The 26,208-nt window shown below is 42.5% G+C and overlaps 1 protein-coding gene across 2 annotated transcripts in view; it reads right to left on the bottom strand.

Annotated features, from left to right (window-relative positions):
* Positions 1 to 26,208, bottom strand: part of LOC147730750 (uncharacterized) — a 1,432,305-nt gene that overhangs the window by 643,536 nt on the left and 762,561 nt on the right. For both annotated transcript variants that reach the window (XM_086955559.1, XM_086955560.1), the window contains one exon: positions 7,289 to 7,404. In XM_086955559.1, coding sequence (XP_086811685.1) covers positions 7,289 to 7,404 — 116 coding nt within the window. The remainder of the gene's footprint in view (positions 1 to 7,288; positions 7,405 to 26,208) is intronic.

The following is a 26,208-nucleotide window of genomic DNA, read 5'->3' as shown; positions in this document are numbered from 1 at the left end:
TCCCATCACAATCCAATTATCAAAGTAAATACAGCAGGAGTGCCTCTGAGTGCAAAGCACCATCAGGGACAGCATTGGCTTTAGGAAGTTGGACACACCGTGCCTCGGAAACTAGCAAAGTGAAGTATGTGCAGAAAGGATAAAGGCGTCAGCTGGCATGAGTAGAAACCCGATTATGAGGTTCATAACAATAGCAACCCCAGAGGTAAAGGTACCCAGATGAAAGGCTGCTGTTCAACCGAGTGAACCTTTGGATGGCAAAGTGCAGGGCCAGCTGGAAAAGTAACAACCATTTACAATGCAATGTTCTCGTCTTTGCTAAAGTTAGAGCTATTGGCATTGCAAATGGTATTTTTTTCATTTTTTAATTTAAAACATAAATACATGGTATTGTCATTTACAATGGCAATAGGTGAGCATTAGAGAGTAGTAGAGAGTATTATCAGTTATTAATAGTTAGTAGAGAGTGACTAGTTTATTAATAGAGTATACTTGAATTGAGTAGAGTAGGAGTGAGTTGTAGGCAATAGTAGTTAGTGAGTAGTGTAGATTAGTAGAGAGTAGTATAGAGTGAGTAGTAGATAGTATGTAGAGAGCGTGTAGGAGTTAGCGAGTAGTAGTGACAGAGTAGTAGTGAGTAATGAAAAGTATTATATAGAAATAGATTTAGTGTAGTGAGTCGTAGATAGTATATGGAGTAGTATATCTATTTAGTAGAGTGAGTTGTGAATGATTTTTAGAATAGAGTAAATATTAGAGAGCAGTAGTTAGTTAGTACTTTTGAGTATTAGAGTGTAGTAGAGAGTAGTAGAGAGTGAGTATACAATTGTGGATAGTGTAATTGAGTTAGTTGTGAGGAGTGTGACTTTTATGTAGTAGAGAGTAGTTAGAGGGTGTATTAAAGTGTGAGTAGTAGAGTGTGAATTGAGAGTATTAGAGAGTAGTAGAGATTGAGTAAAGTGTGAGTAGCCCCATACACACACAGAGCCCAACACACACACACAGAGCCCAACACACATACACAGAGCCTAACACACACACACAGAGCCCAACACACACACACGCACAGAGCCACACACACACACAGAGCCACACACTCACACACACACAGCCACACACACAGAGCCTCACACAGAGCCACACACACAGAGCCACACACACACACAGAGCCACACAAACACACAGAGAGACTAACACACACACACACAGAGCCCGACACACATGCACCGAGCCCAACACAGCCACACTTAGAGCCCAACACAGCCACACACACACACAGCCACACACACACAGCCACACACACACACAGAGCCACACACACAGAGCCATACACACACACACAGAGCCACACACACACACACAGTCACACACACACACAGAGCCACACACACACACACACACAGAGCCACACACACATACAGAGCCACACACACACAGAGCCACACACACACACACACAGGAACACACACACAGACACACACACAAAGACACACACGCACACACACAGAGCCACACACACACACAGCTACACACACACAGAGCCACACACACACAGAGCCACACACACACACAGAGCCACACACACACACAGAGCCACACACACACACACACACACAGCCACACACACAGAGCCACACACAGAGCCACACACACACACAGAGCCACACACACACACACGGAGCCACACCCACACACAGAGCCACACACACACACAGTGCCAGTTCAAATGTGGGACTCTGAACAACTTCGGGTCCATCCTGCAGCACAGCCTCACGCAGGAGCAGCAAGAGGCACAGAAAGGCAATCCCAGCGAGATGGGGAGCCACACTCAAATGGTCGGTATGGAGCACACAATTGCCAGGCCGTGCAAGTTGATGTGGACCAAGCCAATCAGCATAGGGTGGCAGAGCCAGCCATTGCACTAACCTCTACTCCAAGACCCCACCACATCTTCAGCACGCCCCCAGGCATCCGATCGGTGCAGCTCTGCTGTAACGGAGGAGGGGTCTGCCATCACAGAGATCAGCTGCCCGCTCTGGGACCATCGCCCAGGCCACCTCAAGGCCATGCTGCTCGGGGCAGGCTGAACCGCTGCAGGCCCAACTCGCTATTGCTTACTCAGAGCTTGCATTGGCAGCAATATCAGGGCTCCGTAGTTTGCCGAGCTGGCTCTGCAGGAGCTGCCATGGGGGCTTGCTGTCCTTTATTTGCCTCGCTCGGAACCAGCATACAGCCCTCGGAGAGATCTTCCCTGGGATCTCTTCAGGTTTCTCGGTGGGGGGGCTGTTGGGCTGCACCCCAGGCCCTGGGTTACTTCTCGCTGAAGCCCTCGAGGCTCCGGATGTTCTTGCCTGGGTGGGGCTCCCCTTCCTCACATGGGAGCCCCTAAGGGAGGCGGGCCGCAGTTTCTCCTTATCTCGCTCTTCCTCCTCACACTGGGCACCACGGAGCTCTCCCTTGCTCTCGGGGGCGCAGGGTGCAAACGTCGCCCTTGTGCTCGTTGGGCAAGCCTCCTCCCAGTAACAGGAGCCCAGGGTAGGCTCCCGTCCGCTTCCTGTTTTCCCTGGCTCCTCCAATCACAGCGCGGCGCTGGGTCCAAACACAGTGCGGCGCTGATGATGACATCACGGGGATGTCCCGGGCCGGCGGTGATCTCTTCGGGGCCAAAAACGAGGGGTAGGCTCCCTCGTGAGCGATAATAACCAGCGGAGTGGGCACCCGCTTTAACTACGGCTGCAGTCGCGGGGTAGGCACCTGCGCAAATTAAATATTTAAAACACAAGTCGCGGGTAGGCACCCCGCACATTAAATTATTAAAGGAGCGGGGTGGCAAGTTGGAAGCGATCCCAGCCTGGTCCCTACCTTGTGTGAACAAGCGCTCGCCATCTCCGGAAGGCAAGAGAGGAGCGCTCCACACCATCATGTTTTTCCGAGGTCCAGCAGAAATGGCTCGGAGAAACGCCCCGTCATTTTCAGATTCGGGGGCGTGTTTTTTTTTCTCTCCTCTTCCCATTGGCTGGAATGTAAAATTCCAGCCAATGGGAAGAGGAGAGAAAGAACCTAAAAAACACACCCCCGAATCCAAAAAAGACAGGGCGTAAATGGACAGACGCCCCTCTTCTCCAATGGCTGGCCTCTGTTTAGGAAGCCAGCCAATGGAGAAGAGGGGCGGGTTTAAGCCCCATACTCTAAAACATAAGATCTCGCAAGCAAGACTGCGCAAGCGCAGTCTGCGCAGGCTGAGACCTAAAAAGGATATGGTTACCCCAAGACACTAAGCACTTATATCCCAAATTCAGCAGGAGGCCCATGTGAAAACATAATCAAGTATTCCTAGTGCTTTAACATTGATGTCCCCCAATATATGCTTATCACAGTGTTATGTTATGTTATGGAAATTTATTACGCGCACAGCTGCTACAGCAAAGGAGCGTCCTGGCGCATGACAAGGTAACAACACAGCTAAAAGAGGCTGCAAACTAAGAGGTGAGACAATTAAGAAAATAAAAAGGTCTTAATGGCCCTCCGAAATGAGAAAAGATCATCAAGGGCACGGATCTTCAAAGGAAGGGAGTTCCACAAGGCTGCAGCACGTACTCGAAATGAGCGGCCACCAGCCCGACTACGCTTGAACCGGGGGACTACTGCAAGTTCAAGGCCCAATGAACGTAAAGAGCGGGCAGGGACACAGGGAGACAAGAGATTCAAAAGAATCTAAGCGGGAGAGCCCTTAAGGATCTTGTGAGAAAGGCAGAGCACTTTAAATTGAATTCTCTGCTTAACCGGCAGCCAATGTAGGGAGCGCAGAGTGTTGGCAGCGGAACAGAACCTGGGCAGACCCACCACTGCTCTAGCTGCCGCGTTTTGCACACGTTGTAAACAAGTAATTTCAGCCTGGTTTATCCCTACCAAGAGGGAGCTGGCATAATCAAGCCGAGAAATCACAGTTGCCTGCACCACGAGCTGCCTGGTCGAAGCGTCAAAGAACTTCAGCACTGGTCTTAAGCCACGCAGGATGCCGAAACAGCATGCAGCGGTTCTCTTAGTGTGGCAGACAAAGCTAAGGGCAGTATCTAACCACACCCCAAGGTTTTTTATCTCGGAAACCGGAGTCGGGGTGGGACCAAGCTCTGGAGGCCACCACATATCCACGCAGAGTTCCGCCTGCTTGCCGATAATCATGATCTCTATTTTTTTTTGCGTTCAACTGGAGACAGTTGGAGTTCATCCAGCTGGCAACCGCCCGCAGTCCATTCTGGAATCTTGGGGCATCCGAACGAGAGTCCCCGCTGAGCGTGACCGCCAGCTGAGTGTCATCAGCGTATGACACCATAGTCATACCCCACTGCTTGACAACATCAGCCAGCGGCCTCACGTAGGGATTGAACAACGTGGGGCTCAGCGAAGATCCCTGAGGGACCCCAAGATCCAGAGAATGAGATTTTGACTGGTGGGGCGGAATGGCCACGCAAAAAGATCGATCGGCAAGAAAAGAGCAGAACCACTGAAGAGGAGGACCAACGACGCCAGCTTCCTCCAGGCGCTGAAGAAGAATCCTGTGCGAGACGGTGTCAAAGGCAGCGCTAAGATCTAATAGAACAAGCGTCGCCGTTCGACCCGAATCTAGCACAGCGCGCAGGTGTTCCACCATGAAGAGGAGGGCTGTCTCCGTGCTGTGCCCAGCTCGGAAGCCTTTCTGCGTGGCGTCCAGGATGTTGGCCCGCGAGAGATGGTCTGAGAGAGCCATGTTTACATGGGCCTCCGCTACTTTTGCCGGCCACGGAAGAAGCGATATCGGACGGTAGTTCTCAGGTTTACCAGAGTCCAGAGAAGGCTTCTTCAAGATGGGCATAACCACCGCCTGCTTCCACTTAGCGGGAACCAAACCTGATGCAAGCGAGATATTAATCAGAGAACAGACTGGCAAAAGGCCGAAAGATGACGGGTCTCTAAACAAAGCCGGTCTTAAAGGGTCTGCCGGGGAACTGCTGTGTGTACTGTTGTATTATGCAATCAAATTTGGATATTAGTTTTAAATTAACCATAAGGGTTCATCAGCCCCATAATGAATGCCACAATGTATGACTCTACTAGAACTAGAAGCCAGTTAACGGGAAGTAGTACATTTGCACATTTTCTGCATCTCATAGTAAAGCATAGCTCAATTTTCAATGTTGACAACCAAAATACGAGTTTAGGAAATGTATCAATTCAGCGGTGTGTTCATGCATTTATATCTTAGTTTCAAGGATGTCGCACATTTTTCTTTGTAAGAACATTCTGCTGTATGCTCATTAGGTTTTGGTGAGGTCCAACTGACCTTTTTGCGCAGTAACTCTAATCGATCGCAATGACAATCATATGGGACTATACTACACAGGTGCCTGGGGGCTCAGTGGGCTTTTGCACCTGCTTTGCGCACCCACAGGGCACTTTGGTATTACAGAAAGGGCTGTAAATGCTTGTGTGGCCCCTTCAGTTATACGGATAGCACTGGTGCACATATATCGCAAGCGCTGTCATTAGAGGGCATTCCCTCATTTGCATGGGGGCATGGCCGTATGAAAATGGGAAATCTCTTTGCTGTTGCAACCGAGCCGTACAACTAACATGGGTACAGAGGCAAACTTAGAAGGTGCATTGAAAGGGTCCCACAAAAAGGAGGCACACTTTCAGTACACCAGTACAAATGCAGCCTTCTACCCTTAGAGGGCTGCATTTAGAAGGTGTACTGAAAGTGGGTCATATGGACCCCCACACCGCCCTTGCACGCGGATGCAGTCACTCATTGAAAGTGCCTGCAAGGGGCTCTCTAATGCCTTTTAAAAGTGCAGGCGGGTTTCCGCCTGCATGGAGAAACCCGGAGCACCTATAAAAAAGCTGCTTCATATTTCTCTTAAATGCGCTGCCCTGGGGGCAGCGCGAGTTCACAGCTGCCCCGAAGGCAGCCAGTGCATTGTCCTGAAATGGCGCAATGTCCATGTGTGCACCAAGCGCACCTGCTTAAAGGTGCGTTGTGGCACAAACATGGAAATTGCGCCCTATTTGAAATACGGGCCCAGGTGTCTATTTGCACTGCTGCTATTTTTGCATCAAACTCCTGTTAGACTTTTGGGCTTCCAGGCGTATTGTATTTTACATTGGCTCACATACGGTTCGTGAATTAAGTCTGGAATCTGTACAGGGTGGACCTCAAAGATGTACTAATGCCAGAAGAGACCTTTTTGAATTATAAATTGCATAATATTGAACTTACGCATGCATTATGAAATAAAACATGTTTATTTACCCATCCCGCTTGTTATCGGGGAGTTTTAATTTTAATATCCCTAATGAAACTGAGGCTGCTGAGCTCCTGTTAAAGTCTCTACCATTGTGTTGCAGGCTATGGGTTCACGACCTACAACCTCGCTCGTCTGCTGGTTTCTTCTAGTCCCAGTGCCCTAAATCGGACATTCATATAGTCATGAAATTCAGATGCACACAGTCAATTCAGGTTGCTTCGTTCCAAAGGCAAGAACTCAGTCGCTTATTTGCTTGTTAAGAACATGGCTGCGATCTGTCAGCCTCCTGAAATCAAAACTTTATATACCACCACATCGTTTTTCACAAATCATTCGGTTTGTCATTAAGATGCACGCAGTCATAATCAGTTCATTAGCGTGCTGTGGCTGCCTGGCGTTCTCTTCACCTCCTCCGTTTCACTCTGCGCGGGTGCAAGCGGGAGCGCGCGAGGTCCTGGCATCGAGAGGCGCTCAGGGAAAGGCAGGGGGGCTGGGGGCGAGGCGCTAGGGCTCAGCCCTGTTCGGCGGGCTTTGACAGCGTGCCCCTCGAAGTGAGGGCATCCTAGGCCTCTCCCAGCAGCAGGAACGGAATACGGAAGCGCCTCCATCCAACCCGTGTGCCGCCAGATTTTAAATAAACTCTTAGCGCATCTTCTTCTCACGAAGCCAGGAGAGGGCGTCAGTACTGCAGAAAAACAAAGGGGTCTCTAAAGAAGTGCAGTTAGGCCGAATCTTCCATACCTCCAGGGACCCGACCGGTTGGGTTCCAAAATCCCTTCCCTGGCATTCACTCTATATTACCCCAATGAATGGAAAAAAGCCAAGCCTTAAGTGGGGTGGCGTTGCCCCTTCAGCGGGGGACTCCGCTTCCTTTAGCATGCACTTATTTTTTAATAGCATTTGTTTTAAAAGGAAGAGGAACATTTACACCTTTAATTTACAGGTTTACCATTTTTTGCAATCGTAAAGTCTCTCTCAGGTGAAGCGTTCAAAAAAGAACTTACAGTACTAGCAAATCCAGGAATTCGTAGAGCTGCAGTCGCCCAACCTCTGCCCGGCTGTTCTTCGTCTGTGTCAGGTATGCCGACAGCTGCTGGGCTGACACCGCCATGCCACACATCTATGGAAAGCAAACAAGAAAAGGGCTTACGAGTTAAATAGGTTCCATGTAATAAATGACTTGTTTTTAAAACTATCACTGGATTTAAATTTCATGAGACCCTTTAAACATATTTTTACGTTAAAGTGTTTTATTTCAGCATTGCACCATAAAAGCATACATAATACCATAGAAACAAACATAAGTGAAAAGGTTAAAAAAACGACACACTGCTGAGAAAATCTCATACTAAATTGGCGAGATCGATTTTCATGGCATTTAAGCCTATTTCGAAGTTGCTGCACCATTTTTCACCCCAGCAACAACTTGGTCTTAACTGCATCTATATGTGATTATGATAAAGAAAGTGTGCAAGACAACTTAGTCAAATGTTAGGAAAACCTAGCATAATCCGTCATCAGTTCCATCGTGTACAATTCCAATTTTTTGAATTTACAACTGCCCATGCATGATCTTAACGTGCTAGTATGTATAAGTATAGCCAGATGATTGCACCAATTTAAAGCAAGGGAACTGTCTATTCGCACAGCTTTTGCGTATATCCCTACAAAAGGCTTTTATTCATTAGGCATGAGACCAAGCTGTGGGGGCTTGGTGTTTGCTCATATAACCCAACTGCTATGTAAATACTTGCGCACTGGCAGCACAATTTCCTCTTTTGTTTAAGCTCGCAGCATTCTAAGAGCGGTGGAGCACTGTCTGGCGACAAGTTGTCTGAAAATTGGTATGATCCATCACTTCATGGGGTAGACGTAAGAAAAAATACAGAAGATCCTCATCTGCACTTAGGCAAACCAGGCATACAGTATCAAGGCTCACTACGCCCTTCCATTTTAGGCAGAACACCAGCAAGGGGAGTGTACCAAAGCGAAATTGAAGGTCCAATTTCCTAGCAAACGGTGCAGAGATAAAATCCTGAAATACTTCAAACCTGCAGTTCAGCTTAAGGCCCATGAAGTCAGCAGTGAGGTGAACTATGCTTTTATTTTTCACCTCTATGCCTCGTATGTATGTCCAGTACTGTTCTTTTAGCTGAGCCTTTGAGACCGAGCTTAATGAGGGTTAGCTTAAGGAAACAGAGCCACTTGATCTTCCCACCCTTATCCAGGGCCACTATCTCCATAAAAGCTTGATGGTCCAGGGCTGGAGTTGACCTCAATTCACTTCAGTAGGCCATCCGTATGAATCTAGTCTTGCTTGTGATTGACTTTCCTCCAATATCCTAAAGTATTGGTAGAATGGGCATGCTTACAGGGAGGCCTAAGAGTGATTTTAAAGGGCTGGAGTTTACCTCAATCCACGTCAGTAGGCCATCCATATAAATCGAGTCTTGCTTGTGATTGACTTTACTCCAATATCCCAAAGCATTGGTAGAATGGGCGTGCTTACAGGGAGGCCTAAGAGTGTTTTTAAATAACAGTTTTCACCTGTTGCCAGGGGCTTAAGCCTCACATGACCCCATCATTCCGCCATGTACAGGGTACTCCCTGCTGCTTTTGTTCGGTAGATGTTTAGGGCTGTTGAAACCAGCCTTATTATGGAGGAGTTGGATAATCTTAGTACCCATGTAGCAAAGTGAGTCAGGCTGAGAGCACTCTTCCTGACTTGAGGGATCCGAGACATATTGGAGGAGAGCCTGATACCCAAGTAATCAAATTCGGACACCTTTCCAGATTAGCACCATCTAGTGTAATTAGCCCTCTAGAGAATCTATGGGGATGGATAACCATACATGTTTTGCTCTGGTTAACTACTCAACCTCTATCCTTACAGAAATCCGCAAACTGGTTCATCAAAGCCTGTATGCCCACTGGGGACCTGGATACCAACAATGTATGATTTTTAAAAAACATTTTTTACATTAGCATGAATGGTATTTGGAAATCATGCATAGAAAAATAATATATTGTTGTCAAGTTCCCTTTACTTTATTTTTTAACATGTCCAGTAAAGATCCTACAAGCTCTCTGGTTCCAATTTTTAGGCTCACTTCCCCCACATAACTTTGATTTTCTTACAGTGGTGGCTGGCCCATCATCGTTTGGTTGGTTGGGTCCCACCACTTTCCAGTCACCACACATGCAGAAATTAGCTAAATTGAGGCCTGGCATCATGCCCTTTGCTGACAAATGTCTGCCTTTAACAGGAATCCTTCATGTAGATGGAAGGTGTCTAAGACTGCAATTGTACCTTTGTTAAAGGCAACTTCACCAGCACACCTTACACCAGACAAGACTTCCCATGGTTCCTCCCTCCTTTTCTGATTGGGTGAAACTAGCCATCAGAGCAATTCTGTAGCAGAGGAAGCGAGGATCAAGGTAGACTAGTTGAATCTGTCAATCAAGACAGACTTCCACTTGTTCCTGTTGCAACATTATGGAGGGTCCAACACAGGAGAGGAGGAGGGACACCTGGATCTAAAACAGACTTGGGCGTCCCCTCAACAAAGAAAACACACAAGTTGAGTATTTTACCCAAGAACCAGCATGCCGTTATTTCGGCGGGAAAGGTAAAGTTATAAGATTTTGGATAATAATCTCTAAGAGCAAACTTCAACTGGGGAAGCAAAGTCTAAAGATCAACAATCTTATATTTCTGCAGTGACCAAGTCTTCAGTGAATTGCGTATATAGGGGTGTATTTCTTAAAGACATTTTTAAACAAAAGCATTTTAAAATTCAAACATAAACATTAGTTTCTACGAGAATGAATAACACGAATAAAACAATTTAGAGTGATTTAAAAAGATATTTTCCACACCATGAATTTCGTTAACCTCTGTTGTGCATTTATTACATATTCAAAAGTAATCTTCATACAGTATACAAATTTTTAAAAACATGATTATACACTTCATAAAAAAAATTTTAAAACAAGAATCACAAGTCGACGCGGCGTTTCGGTATTCTGTATTTGTACCTTCTTCAGGACTGATTCTAGACAGATTTAGAAAAAATTTAAAAAACAGGGTTACCTTTCTTACATTGATGTGGATATCTAATCAATCTATCCTATATATGGTCACAATTCATGGTCACTGTAGCATGCTCTTTTCTCATACATATTTTTAAATCAAGTCTTGGCATTTACATTTATTAAAGTCGTTTTCCCTTTTTAGCTTAAATTGCTCCCCTCAATCCTGAAACACATCTAGCTCTATTGGTATGCATACCTATGCTTGGACAAAACTAATGGTGTTTACCTTTCCCTTGGACTCAAAAGTCCAATGCTCACGAGGCCAATTTTAGGACCTCAGTCTTAAAACATATTTTTTATATAGGTTTATTATTCTTACGCATACCTTTAAATTAGGTAGGGCAAGCCGCCCACTGGACACAGTTTACTTCAATTCTGCACCTTGTAGCCTTCGGATTGTTTATATCTCCGGGATATTAGTTCTCAGTGTTTGATGTCACTGGTTGAGATAAATATATAATAATGATGTTTTCAATACATCACACCACTTTTGTTACAACCTTGTTTTGAGTTAAGGATCAGCAAAAAGTGTATTTATTCAGTACCTGGTTTTTGAGGTAAATTGGCTTGGTCTTGGACTGCCAGGAGGAGCCACTGTCTTCCTAATTATGGGTTTCATCAATGACCCTGAGGGATTTTTTAGCATACATTAGTCTTACTATGTTATGATCTAACTAGATCCTAATGTTTCTCAAAAAATACCGGATCACTCACCATTCAACATTGGGTGACTGGCGCAATATTCAGGATAAGTTCCCACCAAGTTCCTCCTTTCTGGGTTCGAAGTTCTTTCTATTAATAACCAATAAGAAAAATGGAAGATATAGCGTCATGCGTGCTCTCCTCTTAGTTTAATTTTTTAATCCTATTCCACATTGATCATATATATATATATATATATACCCTCTGTTGCCATGTATTAAACGAGGGAAAGGAGTGCTTTTATAGTCTCTCTACATTATATTTAGATTGTGAGTAATTTTTAAATTATGGGTAATTAGATGGAAATTTCCAGTCAATTTAGTGGAGGGCTGTCTAAATCTCACCCTGTACTTCCTTATGTCCTAATTTTCAGTTGCCATTACCTTAAATAACAAGTTTGGCCTCCCTGCTCCTGTTCCCTGGCAGTCAGTCCACACGTCCTTCCACAGGTCTGATACGAGCCGTCACGAACGCTGAGGGTTTACTCATTCCCCGGCGCTTTTATGTGCCAGCATCGTGATTGGCTGCCATTCTCTGTGTCCTAATAGGTTCACTGTCGGCAAATAGCAGTGTAGTTACCATAGGAACCGAACGCTTTTTTTCTTCACGCTACACTCGCTGTCTCATTGGCGCGTGTGTTCTGTTTTCTAGTCCCTTGATTGGTTTATATTGGGACCAACAACGTGCGGTTGTCATGGCAACCGAACGCGTTTTCGTTCGTTTCTGACTCGCGTTGTTATCGGCTCAATTAAACCCTCATCTTTTTACAACATAGGGTATACCTTGCTTAACGTGCATTTTGTACACTCCGTGGATGTTTATATATATTTAACAACGCGTGTATGTTTTTAGCGCGTCTGGGATATTTCTCTCACACCTGATTGGTCTATAATGGACCAATCATTGCGCGTTTTCCCTGGTGACCGAAAAGCTTCTTCCCACGTCACTGAACCAACTCCGCTTCTGGCACATTCAAACTCACATTTTACTCAATTAAACCCTCATCTTTTTTAAAAAACGGTACACTTTACTTAACGTGCATTTTTACACTCCGCGGACGTTTATATATATTTTTAGCAAACGCGTGTATGTTTTTAGCGCGTCTGGGATATTTCTCTCCCCACTGATTTGTCTATAATGGACCAATCATTGCGCGGTTCCCTTGGTAACCGAAAAGCTTCTTCCCACGTCACTAAACCAACTATGCTTCTGGCACATTCATGCTTATATTTTACTCCGGATTGCGGTATAGGACGCTTAATAAATAACGCATATACCTGTATCCGACGACTGTGTTCCTTTCTTCCCTATTATATTTCAAGCGCTTGTTTATAATATAATAACGCCTCAAATTGGTCTTTCATGGACCAAGTTTACTATAATGTTCCTCCTTGGTTTCCCCCAAGTGGCTGATTGTATGCTCTTGTGCATGTTCAGTATTGCATTAATGTAGTTCATACTTTTATTACGATGTTTACTCAGACTTTATTTAAGTCTTACAGGGCCATGTATATATCTAGACATCTAGTCATTTCATCTCAATCTACCACTTCTCCAATTGTATACCAGTAACCCTCAATTTAAGTACGTTGTAGATGACATTAATTCTAAGAAAGTTTCAATGTCAGAAATCAGATTTATTTATTGTTAGCTCTCTGGTAAAGGATGATAAACACCAGAAACCCAAGTTTTGCTCAGATCTTGGGTATGTTTACTTTACAATGTTTCTATAGTTGGACTATCGTCTCCTAAAGGGCAGTCTTTACTGAATTATTTTCTCCCAATCTTCTCTTGAGTTTAGGCCGCACCTCACACTATTAAGGGTTGACATGTAGAATTGCTCCCTCCTTTTCCTTTTACTATTTTGGTTTCCACCTCTAATGTTGTCAGATATTTTTTCTAAGCCACACCATTTAAAATCTTCAATTTTGTGGTTAGCTTCCCTCCAATGTTCAGTCAGGGGCGCTCCTGTTTTATTTGTTCTAAGCGCTGAACGATGCTCGTTAAGTCGCAATCTGAGTTCTCTAGATGTTTCACCTATGTATGGCTTATTACAAGGGCATAGGATTAGATAGACAGCGTTCTTAGTTCTACAATTAATGAAGTTTTTTATGTGTATTGTTTTACCATTTACAGTGATCTGGCTGCCTTTGAGGATACTGGTACAGTTTACGCATCCCATGCATGGATGGGTTCCCGTGGGTAAAGGGTTATTATCAATGGTGGTTTGGTGAATTCTAGGGTTCTCCTTGTAGGTGTGTACCAGAGAGTTCCTGATTGTTCTGTTTCTCCGGTACGAGAACATGGGCTTAGGAATAGGAACCTGAGCCTTGTCTGCAATGAGATGCCAGTTTCTGTTTATTATGTTTTTAACTTTGAAACTAACTTGCGAGAAGTTGGTGACAAATATAATTGGCTGTGCTCTATCCTGGCTCTTCATTTTGGGGCTAAAAAGGTTTTCTCTGTTAAAATATTTAGCTCGTTTGTAAGCATGTCTAATCATTCGCCTAGGATATCCTCTTTCGAGGAATTTTTCTTTTAGATTTGTGGCATGGATTTCATAGTCTGCCATAGCGGTACAGTTGCGTCTAAGGCGAAGAAACTGACCGAAGGGGATATTATTTTTTTGTGACCCTGGGTGGTTACTTTCGTAGTGTAACATACTGTTTCTGTCAGTTTGTTTAGTGTATAATTCTACTGCTAGCTGGCCTTCTTTGTGTTTAATAATTATATCCAGAAATTCTACCTGACTTCTGCTAATATGAGATGTAAATCTCAGATTTACATCTCCCAGGTTCAACCATGCTAAGAACTCGTTGAGGTCTTCCATTCCTCCTGTCCATATAAAGAAAATGTCATCAATGTAGCGCCCCCATTCTGAGACGTTTTCATAAAAAGGGGCGGCTACATTGTAGACATGTTTGTCCTCGAATTTTGACACATATAGACATGCCAGGCTGGGGGCACATGTGGCCCCCATGCTGGTCCCCTTAATCTGTCTAAAAAGGTTGTCTTTGTATAGGAAAATATTATTTTTGAGGATTAGGGTTATACAGTCAATTATGAAAGTCTGATGGTTTGTTAAGTCCTGTTGGTTATCACTCAGGATCTCCTCCATGATTTCAATAGTATTGTTCTGGGGGATGTTTGTGTATAACGCTTCAATATCCAGAGTCACCAATACCTGTGACTCTGGATCGAAGCTTAAGTTCTCAACCCTTTTGATCATAGCGGTGGTGTCCTTCACATATGATCTTTGTTGCTGTACGAGAGGTTGCAAAAAAACTTCCACGTACTTACTCAGGGGCTCTGTTAGTGATCCTATGCATGATACTATGGGTCTCATAGGAGGGTCACAGATATCTTTATGAACCTTCGGAAGGCCATACAAAGCCGGGATTAATGGATCTTTATTCAGCATAAACGCGAATTCTTCCTCACATATGATTTCATCCTCTCTAGCTAGTCTCAACATTCTTTCGATTTCCCCCTTTAAGGTTTGCCATTCCTCTCTATTTGATTTTTTGTAATGGTTCTTATTATTCAATAATTTGAACATTCTGTTATCATAATAGGAGGGACACCTGGAGCACTACTATTTAACAAAATTACATTTTCAAGGGGGCGAAGAGCCTGTGCAAATGTGGCTGTTTATGCATCTATGAGTGTATGGAAGTAGGCCTGAGAGAATTATTGATGAATATGTGTCTATTGTCTGTGTTTGTCAGATTGTGAGTAGGGTGGGTGCCATGGCTAATGTTGCTCATCTTTGATATACTATGGACATCTTTTTACAATATTCTAATTAACCCTGGCATTAATGGTGATCAATTCATGATACATTGTGAGCATTCTTGATATCACTGTGGCAATACCATAAACGTTTGGTCCTGTCATAATTGTGTCCATACATGACACATGTGTTGCAGTCTTAACAAAATTGTGGCTATCCTTGGCAAAATGGAATTCATCTTTCATAGAGGAGAAGTCTTCTCAACATAATTGTGATGATCCACTTCATAATTGTGCCCATGACGTCGACTTATTGCGGGCATTCTTGATAAAGTATGGCTGTCCCTGGCGTTAATGCGGACCATAGCTGACATATAGTGACTAATCATGGCAAAATTCTGGATATCCCGGGCATAGAGGTGAACATGTAGAAAACAATAGATACAAAAGGATTCCGCCGAGCACTCAAATATCAGTAATACAGTGTCCATATAAATCCTTCTTCCTGAGATGTAAAGGTTCTGTCGGCACAATCAGGTACGTTTTTATCTTCCAAAATTGTTTTATTAATCGTTCCAATTTGAAATCCCAAGAACACAGCTCCAATTCAAAATATACACAGCCAACACGTGTTTCGTCGTGCTTAAATTTAACATTTGACTTCTTCAGGGCTGCAATCCAAAATAACATTACATAAGAATGACTCAAAAGTTTACACTTACATATTTCTGCAATTACCGTTCATTAATCGGAACTCCATAAAGGTTAAATAACCACAAACCAAAAACCTGTGTTGCAAGGAAAGAGGGATAGATCCAAGTTTCCAACAAGATATCACCCATTGAATGTGCCATTCAGTAATTACTTCTAGAGTCTATAAGCCTCCAATAACATGGGCTACTACCAACCTTTTGTAATGTCTGGTCATCTATTCAATGTTCCTTCACATTGTACATTCAACCCAAATCAGAATAAATTCCTCCTATACAAAAATAATAAATACATCCCTGGGGGGAAAAATAAATATGCGCCATCTTCATTTCACCATAAGTAATCCGTCCAGATAAAACCACAGTAATACAAGCAACACATAGTAAGTACAAAACACAATAGCAATCTATGAGGATCATAATGTAGTACCCACCATCTACTATATGCTCTTATCTAACTGTAATCACTAAGACATAAACAAATTCCAATTTAAGACCCTATTCATTCTCTAAATATCATAAATAGCAGAGTAAATGCTTAATCAAAAAACTCATCATATCCTAAAACTACGGAGCATCATCTCTCATGCATATCATATGCTCACCTGTTTATCATGTCTCGTTCAAGACTAAAACAGTCTAGTATCCTCAATCCCCGTCTAGTCTTCAATAAGACGCCTCCTAAAATACACTAAAAGCGTGACATTATAATAACCATGTCACACTCTTCTAAAGTCTACACACATATCTCAACCAAATTTCTCAACTCACCTTCAGTAATGCCCGTTACGTTGCCCTCTCAAAATATCAGTGAATTGCTCTGCATTCAAATTAAATAGCGAAAAGTTCACGAGTGCGTAATCTGGAAGTTACAAATAATAATTTTTATTTAGACTCATGACACATAACTAATCTGTGAGAGCCTACCCCACAAGCACCCCCAGCACGATTCATGACTCACCATATATCCTTAGCACCGTCCCTGCATAGTAACGCTGGCGTGCATCTCAAGCACCATCTTGGACCGGCTACTTACACAGTCTCCTCGTGGGCGCCATCTTAGCCTAGTTTCTAGTTGGGTAAGTATATAACCAACTTAAAATGCTGTTCCTGAACAACTTTCTCACTATATTTATCATATAAATCGATAAATATAGCGAGAAAGTTGTTCAGGAACAGCATTCTAAGTTGGTTATATACCACGCCCATGGGGAGACTGTGTAAATAGCCGGTCCAAGATGGCGCTTGAGATGCACAAAATACTGGCCTACTGGTCATCATCTTTGGCATATTTTGGACATCATGAGATATTCCTTCTTATTCCAGGGATAATGGTGGCCATTTATGACATACTCTTGGAATTCTTGACATGATTATGAGTATCCCTGAAAATATAAATGTTATAATTTATATCCTATGCTAGAGTTTACTGGTGTCTAGTAATGAGGATAACTGCACAAGAAAGGTAGACTCTCTCCATGTGTAATTGCATTATATGTGAGTGCTTGATGAAAATGAAACACTGATGTTTGGTAACCATACTATTTTAAAATTAATATGACATTTGATACATTAGGAAACACACTGCTAGCAGGAATTGAGAGTATTTATCTCAAAAGAAATAATTTAATTTATGGTAAAATGTGTATATTTTTAGGAACTGGCAAGTGATGTTTTGGAAAATAACACTGCATTTCAGAAATTAATTTATAGTCAGTATTTGCATGACAATGCATGAGTTAGGGAAGCTTAGTGCTGATATTGGTTCCTTGGTAACTGAGGGTACTTAATTCCATGGTTATTTCATGACCTGTGTGGAGGCATTTTGTCATATGTGTTGATAAATACGTTACGAGTAAACTGCTTCCGCCTGACGTTATCTGCTTCATGTAAATAAGCAGTAGCACTGCTGTAGAGCCTTTAGGTTTTGTCGAGCTTGGCTGTTTACACCAGTGATAGTGGGATTGGTATAACTATATTTTTTCAACCTACAGCATTCTTGGTCAAAACAAATGGCCTGTGATCTACTCAAAAAGGACGGCAATTGTACATTTACATTATAGTCCCCATGGAACTATGCTTTTTTCTCATCGTCGTGGGAGCAAAATACAGCAGATGGCCGCCGCTCATTTCGACTTCCTTCTCTGAGGACCTCATATCTTAGGTGGAAGACAGCATAGAAGGACGTGGTCAGCCATTTGGAGCTCTTGGAGCATTTTATGTGTAATATCTGTGGTTGGTATCCTTATACAAGGGAAAAGGTACACAAGTTGTTTCACTGATTGATAAAATATGGAATACTTCTAGCTCTTAAGCTCACTATCAAATGTCTCTGTAGATTCTCTAGTACGGTTGTTTTTTGTCACTGTCTCTTGAATTTACCACTCACCAGTCTGCTCCCTGATAAGAACTGTCAAAAAGGTGAAAGCTCAGAGCTTCAAATGTTGTCTGATGGGCTGGCTATAAAAGTATTGCCTACTGAATGTGCATTTACCAAACATAATGTGTACAAAACAGTATATTACAATAATTACTTTGGTAAAAACTGTCCAATCAATGAAAATAAAACAGTTTCTTAGAGCTAGAACTTTGTGAAATATACAACACACTGCGATCATTATTGAAATTATATGTATGTGTCTGGAGAACACATATTTTCATTCAATGGAGAACTTATTATTCTCTTTAAGAGGAACTGCAATGGGAACATGCTACACACACAGCTATGCAAATCTCTTTATGGGCTGGAGGGGGGCAGGCATATGGACATCATGGTACAAGGAATATGTCACATAGTTTTACAGCTGTGTTACGTTGAGGATTTCTTTCTTATCTGGAATGGAGATGAGAAGGCAGTAATGGGATTTGTTGCAGCGCTGAAAGAAAATATCCTAAACTTTACTAGCCATATGCATAAAGATACCATTGAAAATCTGGACCTACAAGTGCAAGTTGTAGGTGATAGGCTGGAAACTGCACTATTCAGAAAAGCCACAGCTTGCAAAAGTGTGCTACAAATGGGGAGCTACAACCCTCTGCCACTGAAGCGTAGTATCCCATATGGTGAGCTTTTATGAGCTTGCTGTAATTCCAGTTCAGGTGTAACCTTTCAAGTAAAGAAATCCAATATTAGTCAAATATCTAACCAAGGAAGGCATCCAGCCAACATCATGCATGAAGCAGTACAGAAAGTGGATACAATAAAAAGAGCAAATCTTTTAAAAAGAGAAATTAATTTGAAGGGAAGAATGTGTTTAGGTAGATTGCCACTTAAAATATTCAGTCAGGAAGGATAGCTAAAGATATCATTAAATATAGAAATGTGCTTCACTCAGGTAAGATAATTGGATGAAAAGTGGGAAGTAGAGCAGAGATATGTTAAAGGAAAGGTCCATCATTATGTTACACATAGGTAAGAGGTCCTCTTCCAAAAGAATGTCACAGAACATGACTTAATCAGGATGTTTCTCTATGTGTGCCCAAGCCTAGCACCCAAAACAATTATATGTGACTCAAAGTGAAAGCACAATGAAAATTATAATCAAAAGTATAACGCATAATCATAACCATGTTGTTATGATTTAGTGTACCCATGTGGCCAATATTATGTTGGCAGTACTATGTTTCCATTGAAGAAGCGGATATTAGTAAACAGGATTCAACATATCATGTTGACTGTCAACCATAAATTACAGTGCAGCACTGTGTTTCCTTTGAAGAAGCAGATATTAGGAAACAAGATTCAACATATCCTGTTGCCTGCCAGACAGTAATATAGAACCGTTGTAATTTTTGGAATCACATGACATATGGAGGGGGTTCATTCATTAGCATACCCTTCACTTTGAGGGTTAACCAAATTAATTGTTGTGAACGCAATGTATGAATTTATTCTGTTTGTACATATGGTTTTATTGTAGGTGGTAGGGGTGCAACACAGATGGTGTTTCATTTTTTTCTTATCACCTAAAATGTTCAAAGCTTATGATGTATTCATTCATGATGGTGATATGGGTAGTTTCTTTTTACTTATGATTACACTTGTAAACTATGACTTAATAGGTTCTGAGATCGTCTGACTTTCATGTTGCATGCAATGACTCAGTACTCGAAATGCTTGAATATTTGTCTGACTAAACATACATTTATTCAGTTTAGTAGAGTGTTAGCTTTTCTTTTCTCCTGAAGTTGTGAGAAGGAGTTTTGGTATTACTATGACAATTGACGACTCAAGTACACCACGGACTAGATTGAATACATAACAAATAAATAAATAGATATAAATATAATTGTAACAAAACACATTGTGTATATATATATATATATATATATATATTAACAAAGTCTCGTCAGACGCAGGCAGCGTCTCCAGCTCTCATATCAACCGGATAAATGACGATGAGTCGAACCCAAATTCGGTGCCAGAACAAAAGTGCTTTATTGGTGCATAATTCTGCTCAGCATGCCGCTATATATATATATATATATATATATATATATATAGCGGCATGCTTACTTGCATGAAATAAGTCCTTTGTAATAATTATATATATATATATATATATATATATATATATATATATATATATATATATATATATATATATATATATATATATATAATTATTACAAAGGACTTATTTCATGCAAGTAAGTTTCGCACAGATTCAAGAGCTCATTCCACTAAGGTCAAAGGGCTACAAGGAATAGTGTAAAATGCTGACTTTTTTTGTTAAAAAATCATTTATATAAAAAGTTCATAGACAATAAAGAAAACCACAATACACGTAGCCCTAATTTTGGCAGTCAGATCTAGTCAAGACAAAGACTTAAGCTCTAGACATAAGATTCATTCTGCATGGTACACCCAGATTTTGTTTCAGATTTTATTACCTGGGTTTACTAACATATTTAGATTGTGGGCGCTGGGAGGCTGCTAAACATTTCCCTATGCATATGCTCTGCCCTTTAAGAAAGCTAATAAATGAGTAACATCAATTGGCGTAATCGGCTATTAAATAAGACAACAATAACAAGAATCATATAGTGTGCCAATGGCTTAAAAGTAAGATGTCACACATGGACTAACACCACCTGCATGTTTGACTCCAAAACCTGGCATCAGGGATGTCTTTCATCCCTCATCTGCAATCGCTAAAATATACACCAAAACTGTTGAAGAAAATCCTTATAACATGTTTTAAAAGCCTAATTTTAATATTAGCTAAATCACCTGAAAATAGTGCAAGTGTGGATAATGAGTAAAAGTATGGAACTTGTATATTTCTGCAGTCGTAGCAATTAAAAGTGTTACTAAATGCACAAGGCAGAGGAACCCTCTCCAATTTGTCAAAGCATTCTTAAAGAACAAAAGCCCAATTTTCCAAAGTCAGCTTAGTAAAGGGTAAGACAATCAATCATCTTTGCAATACTGTGATATTTTGCAAAACATTTGTGAACGTTGACTTTTAGTAAATATATGCGAAAGGTGCCTGTTAAATAAACCAGAAGCCTAGACAATCAGCAAACTGGTTCTGCCTGGCTCCTTCTCCTGTCAGCGTAGTAATTCGATTTCCCCAATCTAGTTGAGAATGTATGTGTGAAAGACATCCATGAAGACAAAAAAAATAAACATTTCAGAGCAACTGCAGGCATGGTGATTTCTGACAGGCAGAAGGTAATTATAGGAACATCCACCCATAATGATCTGAAAACATGAGGAGAAAATGTTCAACAAGATATAACTTGAAGGAACTCTCATATTTGTCGTAAAACAGATGTAAGTCAGCCTTTGATATTAGCCTTCCCGTAGCCAGCCTTGCTCCTGTCATCCGAGGATGTAACCATGGATGTAACCATGGACCTAAACCAGCCTATACTAGTTATCCATTGGTAGGAAGTGGAATTACCTCAGCATAATAACTAGCCTCAGATTGGAATGGCAATACGGTAGGAGAGTAGGATCTGCTTTCTATGGTCACCCCCACTTTTTGCTGTGATTCTCTGGTTTTTCGACTTTAGTGTGGCTGTGGGCCTGCTAATCAGACCAACAGCCCAGCTGTTCTCTCTTGAAATTGATACCATGTACTTTAGGTACATACCAGATTGGGTATTAGGTCACCTCTGTGAGCCCCTGTATAGTGTACCTTAGGTACCCAGGGCATAGGTGCATCCAAGGCCTACCAGGGGCGGCAGCATGTATTATGCCACCCCTGGCTGGCCCTCCAAACTGACACCACAGGTTGATCACTCAGCTTGGGTAAGGTGGTGTAATCACCCCTTACTTAGATATAGTATACCTATATCTACCTTATATATAGACACATATGCACCTATAAGTCACTCCTATGGTTGGCCTCGACAATCCTGGAGGCAGAGTGCTTAGTTTTATCTGAGAGGGTGCCCTAGCATGAGCTGAGCCCCTCTGCAGCTTTCGGAACCATCTCCTTATAGCTGTTCTATGATATAGCCATACCATATACTCTTAAGTGCATTATAATCCTCGCGGTTAATGCTAACTTTGGTTTGGCTTTATCAAAACATGTCATGTAAGGTGTTGAACACTTTGAAATACTAGCCCCCCTCCCCAATTCTGGCGGCGGGGTAGCATTTCACCCTTCTAGAGGGAAAAGACATGTATGTTACTGCTTTACCCGGATAACGTTAAACAGAGCCCCAGCATCACAAAATGGATGCTACTGCCACAGACACAAGTCTGACCTTCTGCTGCTGGACGAAACTCCTGCAGGGGAGGCCTGGACAAAAGGTTTCCTACCCAGGGAGGTTCCAGCACCTCCCCAGACAGGCAGATGTGTATTGGGACAGGGAGGGCTGCATCAGCAGATGGTTTTAGAGCATGTGCCTGGGGCACACAAGGTGCTCCATGCATAGCCCGGTTCAAACCAGTTGCTGGGGCCCTCCAGCCCCGCTCTGGCGTGAAACTGGATAAAGGGAAAGGGGTGTAACCACCCCCTTCCCAGGTCCACCCATAGGAGGGTAGCAAATATGATGGGACCCCCTCAGGACTTAATCAGGCCAGTGAAAGGAGGGGGATGAAATAACACAATGAAGAAAGCAGATTTCCCTTAATGGCCACACAAATCTGATGCAAATAAGTCTCTAATTAATAATGAGATATTGGTGACAAAGGCACAATAATCTATTTCATTCTTTCAAAAGTATGAATTTTATTTCATTTTTTCTTTTAATTATCATTGCTTTTTATGTATAGAAATCTCTTTACTAATTTTTCACAAATAGAAAATTACCATGTTTTAAAAAAAAGAAGCTTTTTTTTATACATAGACTTTTTAAAATAGAATACAGAGAAAAGTGAAGAAAGAAAGCATAGTAAAATACATACAATACATTGCTATATACAAAACTAATTTCTTTAACATTTACACACAAATCATTAGTGCCCCTGGTAATAGACAATCCACCACAACATTCTCACACATTCACAACATTCACAACATTCTCACCCTATCTACATGCATCACCACACCATCTGAAACAAGGAAGTTAAATTGTGAATACAGGTCTCAAGGTTAAATGTGAGACCCCGCACTTGGAGGGACCTGGGCATGTAATCCAGCCCCTTAGCTTAGTATAAGTATAAGAGCTGTGTCCTCAGGACTTCAGATTATCCAGGAAAGAAACTTTGATACAGAACTCTTGGACCTTTGATATTCTATTCTGACTAGCAGACGGAAGACATCTCCCTTGTGGCCAAGGAGTGACCACCCTGTGCAAACAGGCACCACCAGTAACTTGCCAGTATGCATTGTCGACGCTTCCGCCGGAACCCGAAGACTCAGTGACACAGGAACTGGATTCTCAGACTTCTTTAAATCCGACCCACATTCACAGCAAAGCTGAGAACCATGGTGGACACGAGAGACCTGGGACCGGACACCCTGGACATCCTGCATTTTGCTAACTGCTTGACTACTGAGGTACCCTCACAGTTGTGCATTGGGGTAGAAGAAGCCCCAGACCGGAGTGCCATTTGCACCAAAGCTCAGCTCTCCACACTCCACGAGTGCCGCGTGGGGCCTGCTCTTGCATTTCAGCTCGACGCGTCTTCCAGGTTTCTTGCTCGTTGGCTAGTGAGCCCCCTGAAGACTTTTCTTTTGAACTAAACTGCTTTCCTGATTGCTCTAGGCTTGCTCCAGCTTCCCTTCAAAGGAGAAGCATCACACACCTTGCTGGTCTGCAACAGAGCCAATCTTGACATCCTGTGTGGGTTGCATTTGCCAAGACTTGTTGTGTCTAAACCAGATACCGACACTGCAGTCTACTAGATCCTTTGTGGGACAGCTTGAATCCAGCGCCTGGTCATCGTCGATGCCTCCTGGACCTCGTGGCTGAGGAGACAAACTCACCTTTTTCACCTTCAAGCATGCAACATCGCCTGGTTCCTTCCTGGGCAGTGGCTAGTAACCCAGACTCTATCCCCTCTGCTATCAGGTTCTTCAAATCTTCGATCCACCCTTGGATCTGCCCGTACAATTTTCCTCTGGTAGCCTGCAGCACTTCTTTGCAGATCTCCATAGAAAACGAAGACGAAACCCGACACGAAAAGACACCTATGCACCCGGCTTCCCTGGGTGAGGTAACACGAGTACTCCGGTGCTCCTGTGGGTCTTGACTCTTGAAGTGTCCTTGTTCAAAAGGGTTCCATCCTAGTCCATTCGGAAGTGTCCTTAAACAGTAACTTTGTAACTTCTTCGTTTCCCATTATAAATCAATGGTAACTCGCGACTGTCTTTAGACACTGCACATGTCTCCCGTGGGCCTCCTACTTCCCAACCTTTGGTTGTTTAGTGTAGTCCTAGTGATTCTACAGGCCCTAGGCCTGCGGTCTAACTCTCATGTGGTTCTTATACCATTTCCTTAGTATATGGTTAGTGAGGCCCCTAGGGCATAACTGTATTTGTGCAACTTATCGTATGCTAATTGAGTAACTTGCGATGTACTTTGACCTCTGACCTTATAAAGAGTGCAGAGGGGTTGTGTTAGAAATAAATACATATATATTTGATATATTTCTTGTGTGGTGTCCTTTCATTTGGTATTCAAGGGATTATAATTGGTAAAACAGCTTGCTTCACATGCTCTCTGAAGTCTTAGCCTATGACTGCTGGTCCATGCTACCACTAGGATAGCTTGTCTATAAGATTGACTTTACAACCACCATCAATAAGGGTCGATTAGACTGGTGCAAGGTGCCCACTAGAATAGTGGACATCATATGCCAGGCTAACTTCCCACAAATACTCAACAGAAAGAGCCAAGAGACTGCCACCAACTTAAAAGGGGACAGACAAGAGCCTGCTGTGATACCTATAATCCTATATAGAAAGTGCCATGTTTTGGGTTAGAGTGCCTGGGTTGGGAACATCCGAGATAGTACAACAGCCCCCACCAACCACTGCTGAAGTACTACTGTTTCATGGGGCTCCCATGAAATAGCTCTGGTTTCATCTGAATGAATAGGATGTAATGGTCTGTAAAATACCTTTGTGGATATTATGAGGGATGTGGGATTTCTCTAGAGAAGATGAATCTATTTTTCTAAGTGACAAACACTTATATGTATGACACAGCCTGATAGCAAAGTGGTGGCTTTATGCATCTCTATTGCCGGTCGTCTAGTGGCTAGTATAATTATCTCGCATCGGCTTCAGTTTGGAGCTTTCATCGGAATTTGCATTCAGATTTATTCTAATTGGGCCACTTTAAAGTGTGCAAGAACGTTTAGTATTGAAAATTAAACACCATTGGCAGCTCAGTTAAAGGGAAACCTATTGATCTGGAATGACTTCTCGAGTAGTTTCAATAGTATGAGCAATTTTCAGCTTCACATACAGAGCTTGGTTTGTGCAGTGATGCCGCTATGAGCATTGGTATTGAGCAATTTTGAATCCAGTATTGTGTGTGGACTGCATGAGTGCTTTTTGATTTACAAAACCATATAAACACTACATAATTAATAAAACAACACAGAACAAATAATCTTCTATGCCAGGCCCCAGTGCCATAAACCATCAAAAGGCAATGTCAACCATTAGCCAAATAAAGCATCATTATAGAGGATGGGTTCACAATGCTTTGGAACCGGTGCATCTTTTCTGGCAAAGCAAGGGGGAGGGAGGTTGGTTTAACCCCTTGGGCGCAGCCGTGATTCTGCGCCTGAGCAGCACGTTTAATGAGTGGGCGGGTTCATGACGGCCCCCAGCCGTCATCAGCACACGAGCACCGTGATGCATGACGGCTGGGGGCCGTCATCAGCATGGAAGGGGTTAAACAATCAGTCAGCCCAAAACCAAGGTAGCAACAGTAGGCCGTACCATATTAAGTGGGCCGTGAAAGTGATAATTTAAGACACCATCTCTGCAGCAGTTTTGAGTTGACTGATATCTTAAATGGTTGAAGAGCAGGAGATGTGATATTTTACCACCCCAGACAGTAGTATATGGGGGCTTATATGGGAACTTTAAATGCATCTGCTGCTGTTTGGCTGGAAACATATCTGAACATGCTGACATATCTACAGTAGACATAATAAAAAAACATAATACAAATATCACCACGCTTCATAAGAAAACTGTAAAATCAGAACGCAACATCTGTAGTGTAATAAAACAAATTTGCATATCATTAACAGCACAAAAAACATT

This window comes from Lissotriton vulgaris, chromosome 2_1, assembly GCF_964263255.1.
Source record: "Lissotriton vulgaris chromosome 2_1, aLisVul1.2, whole genome shotgun sequence".
Lineage (NCBI taxonomy): Eukaryota > Metazoa > Chordata > Amphibia > Caudata > Salamandridae > Lissotriton > Lissotriton vulgaris.
Note: the sequence above shows the minus strand (reverse complement) of the source record. Positions and strands in the feature narration are given on the sequence as shown.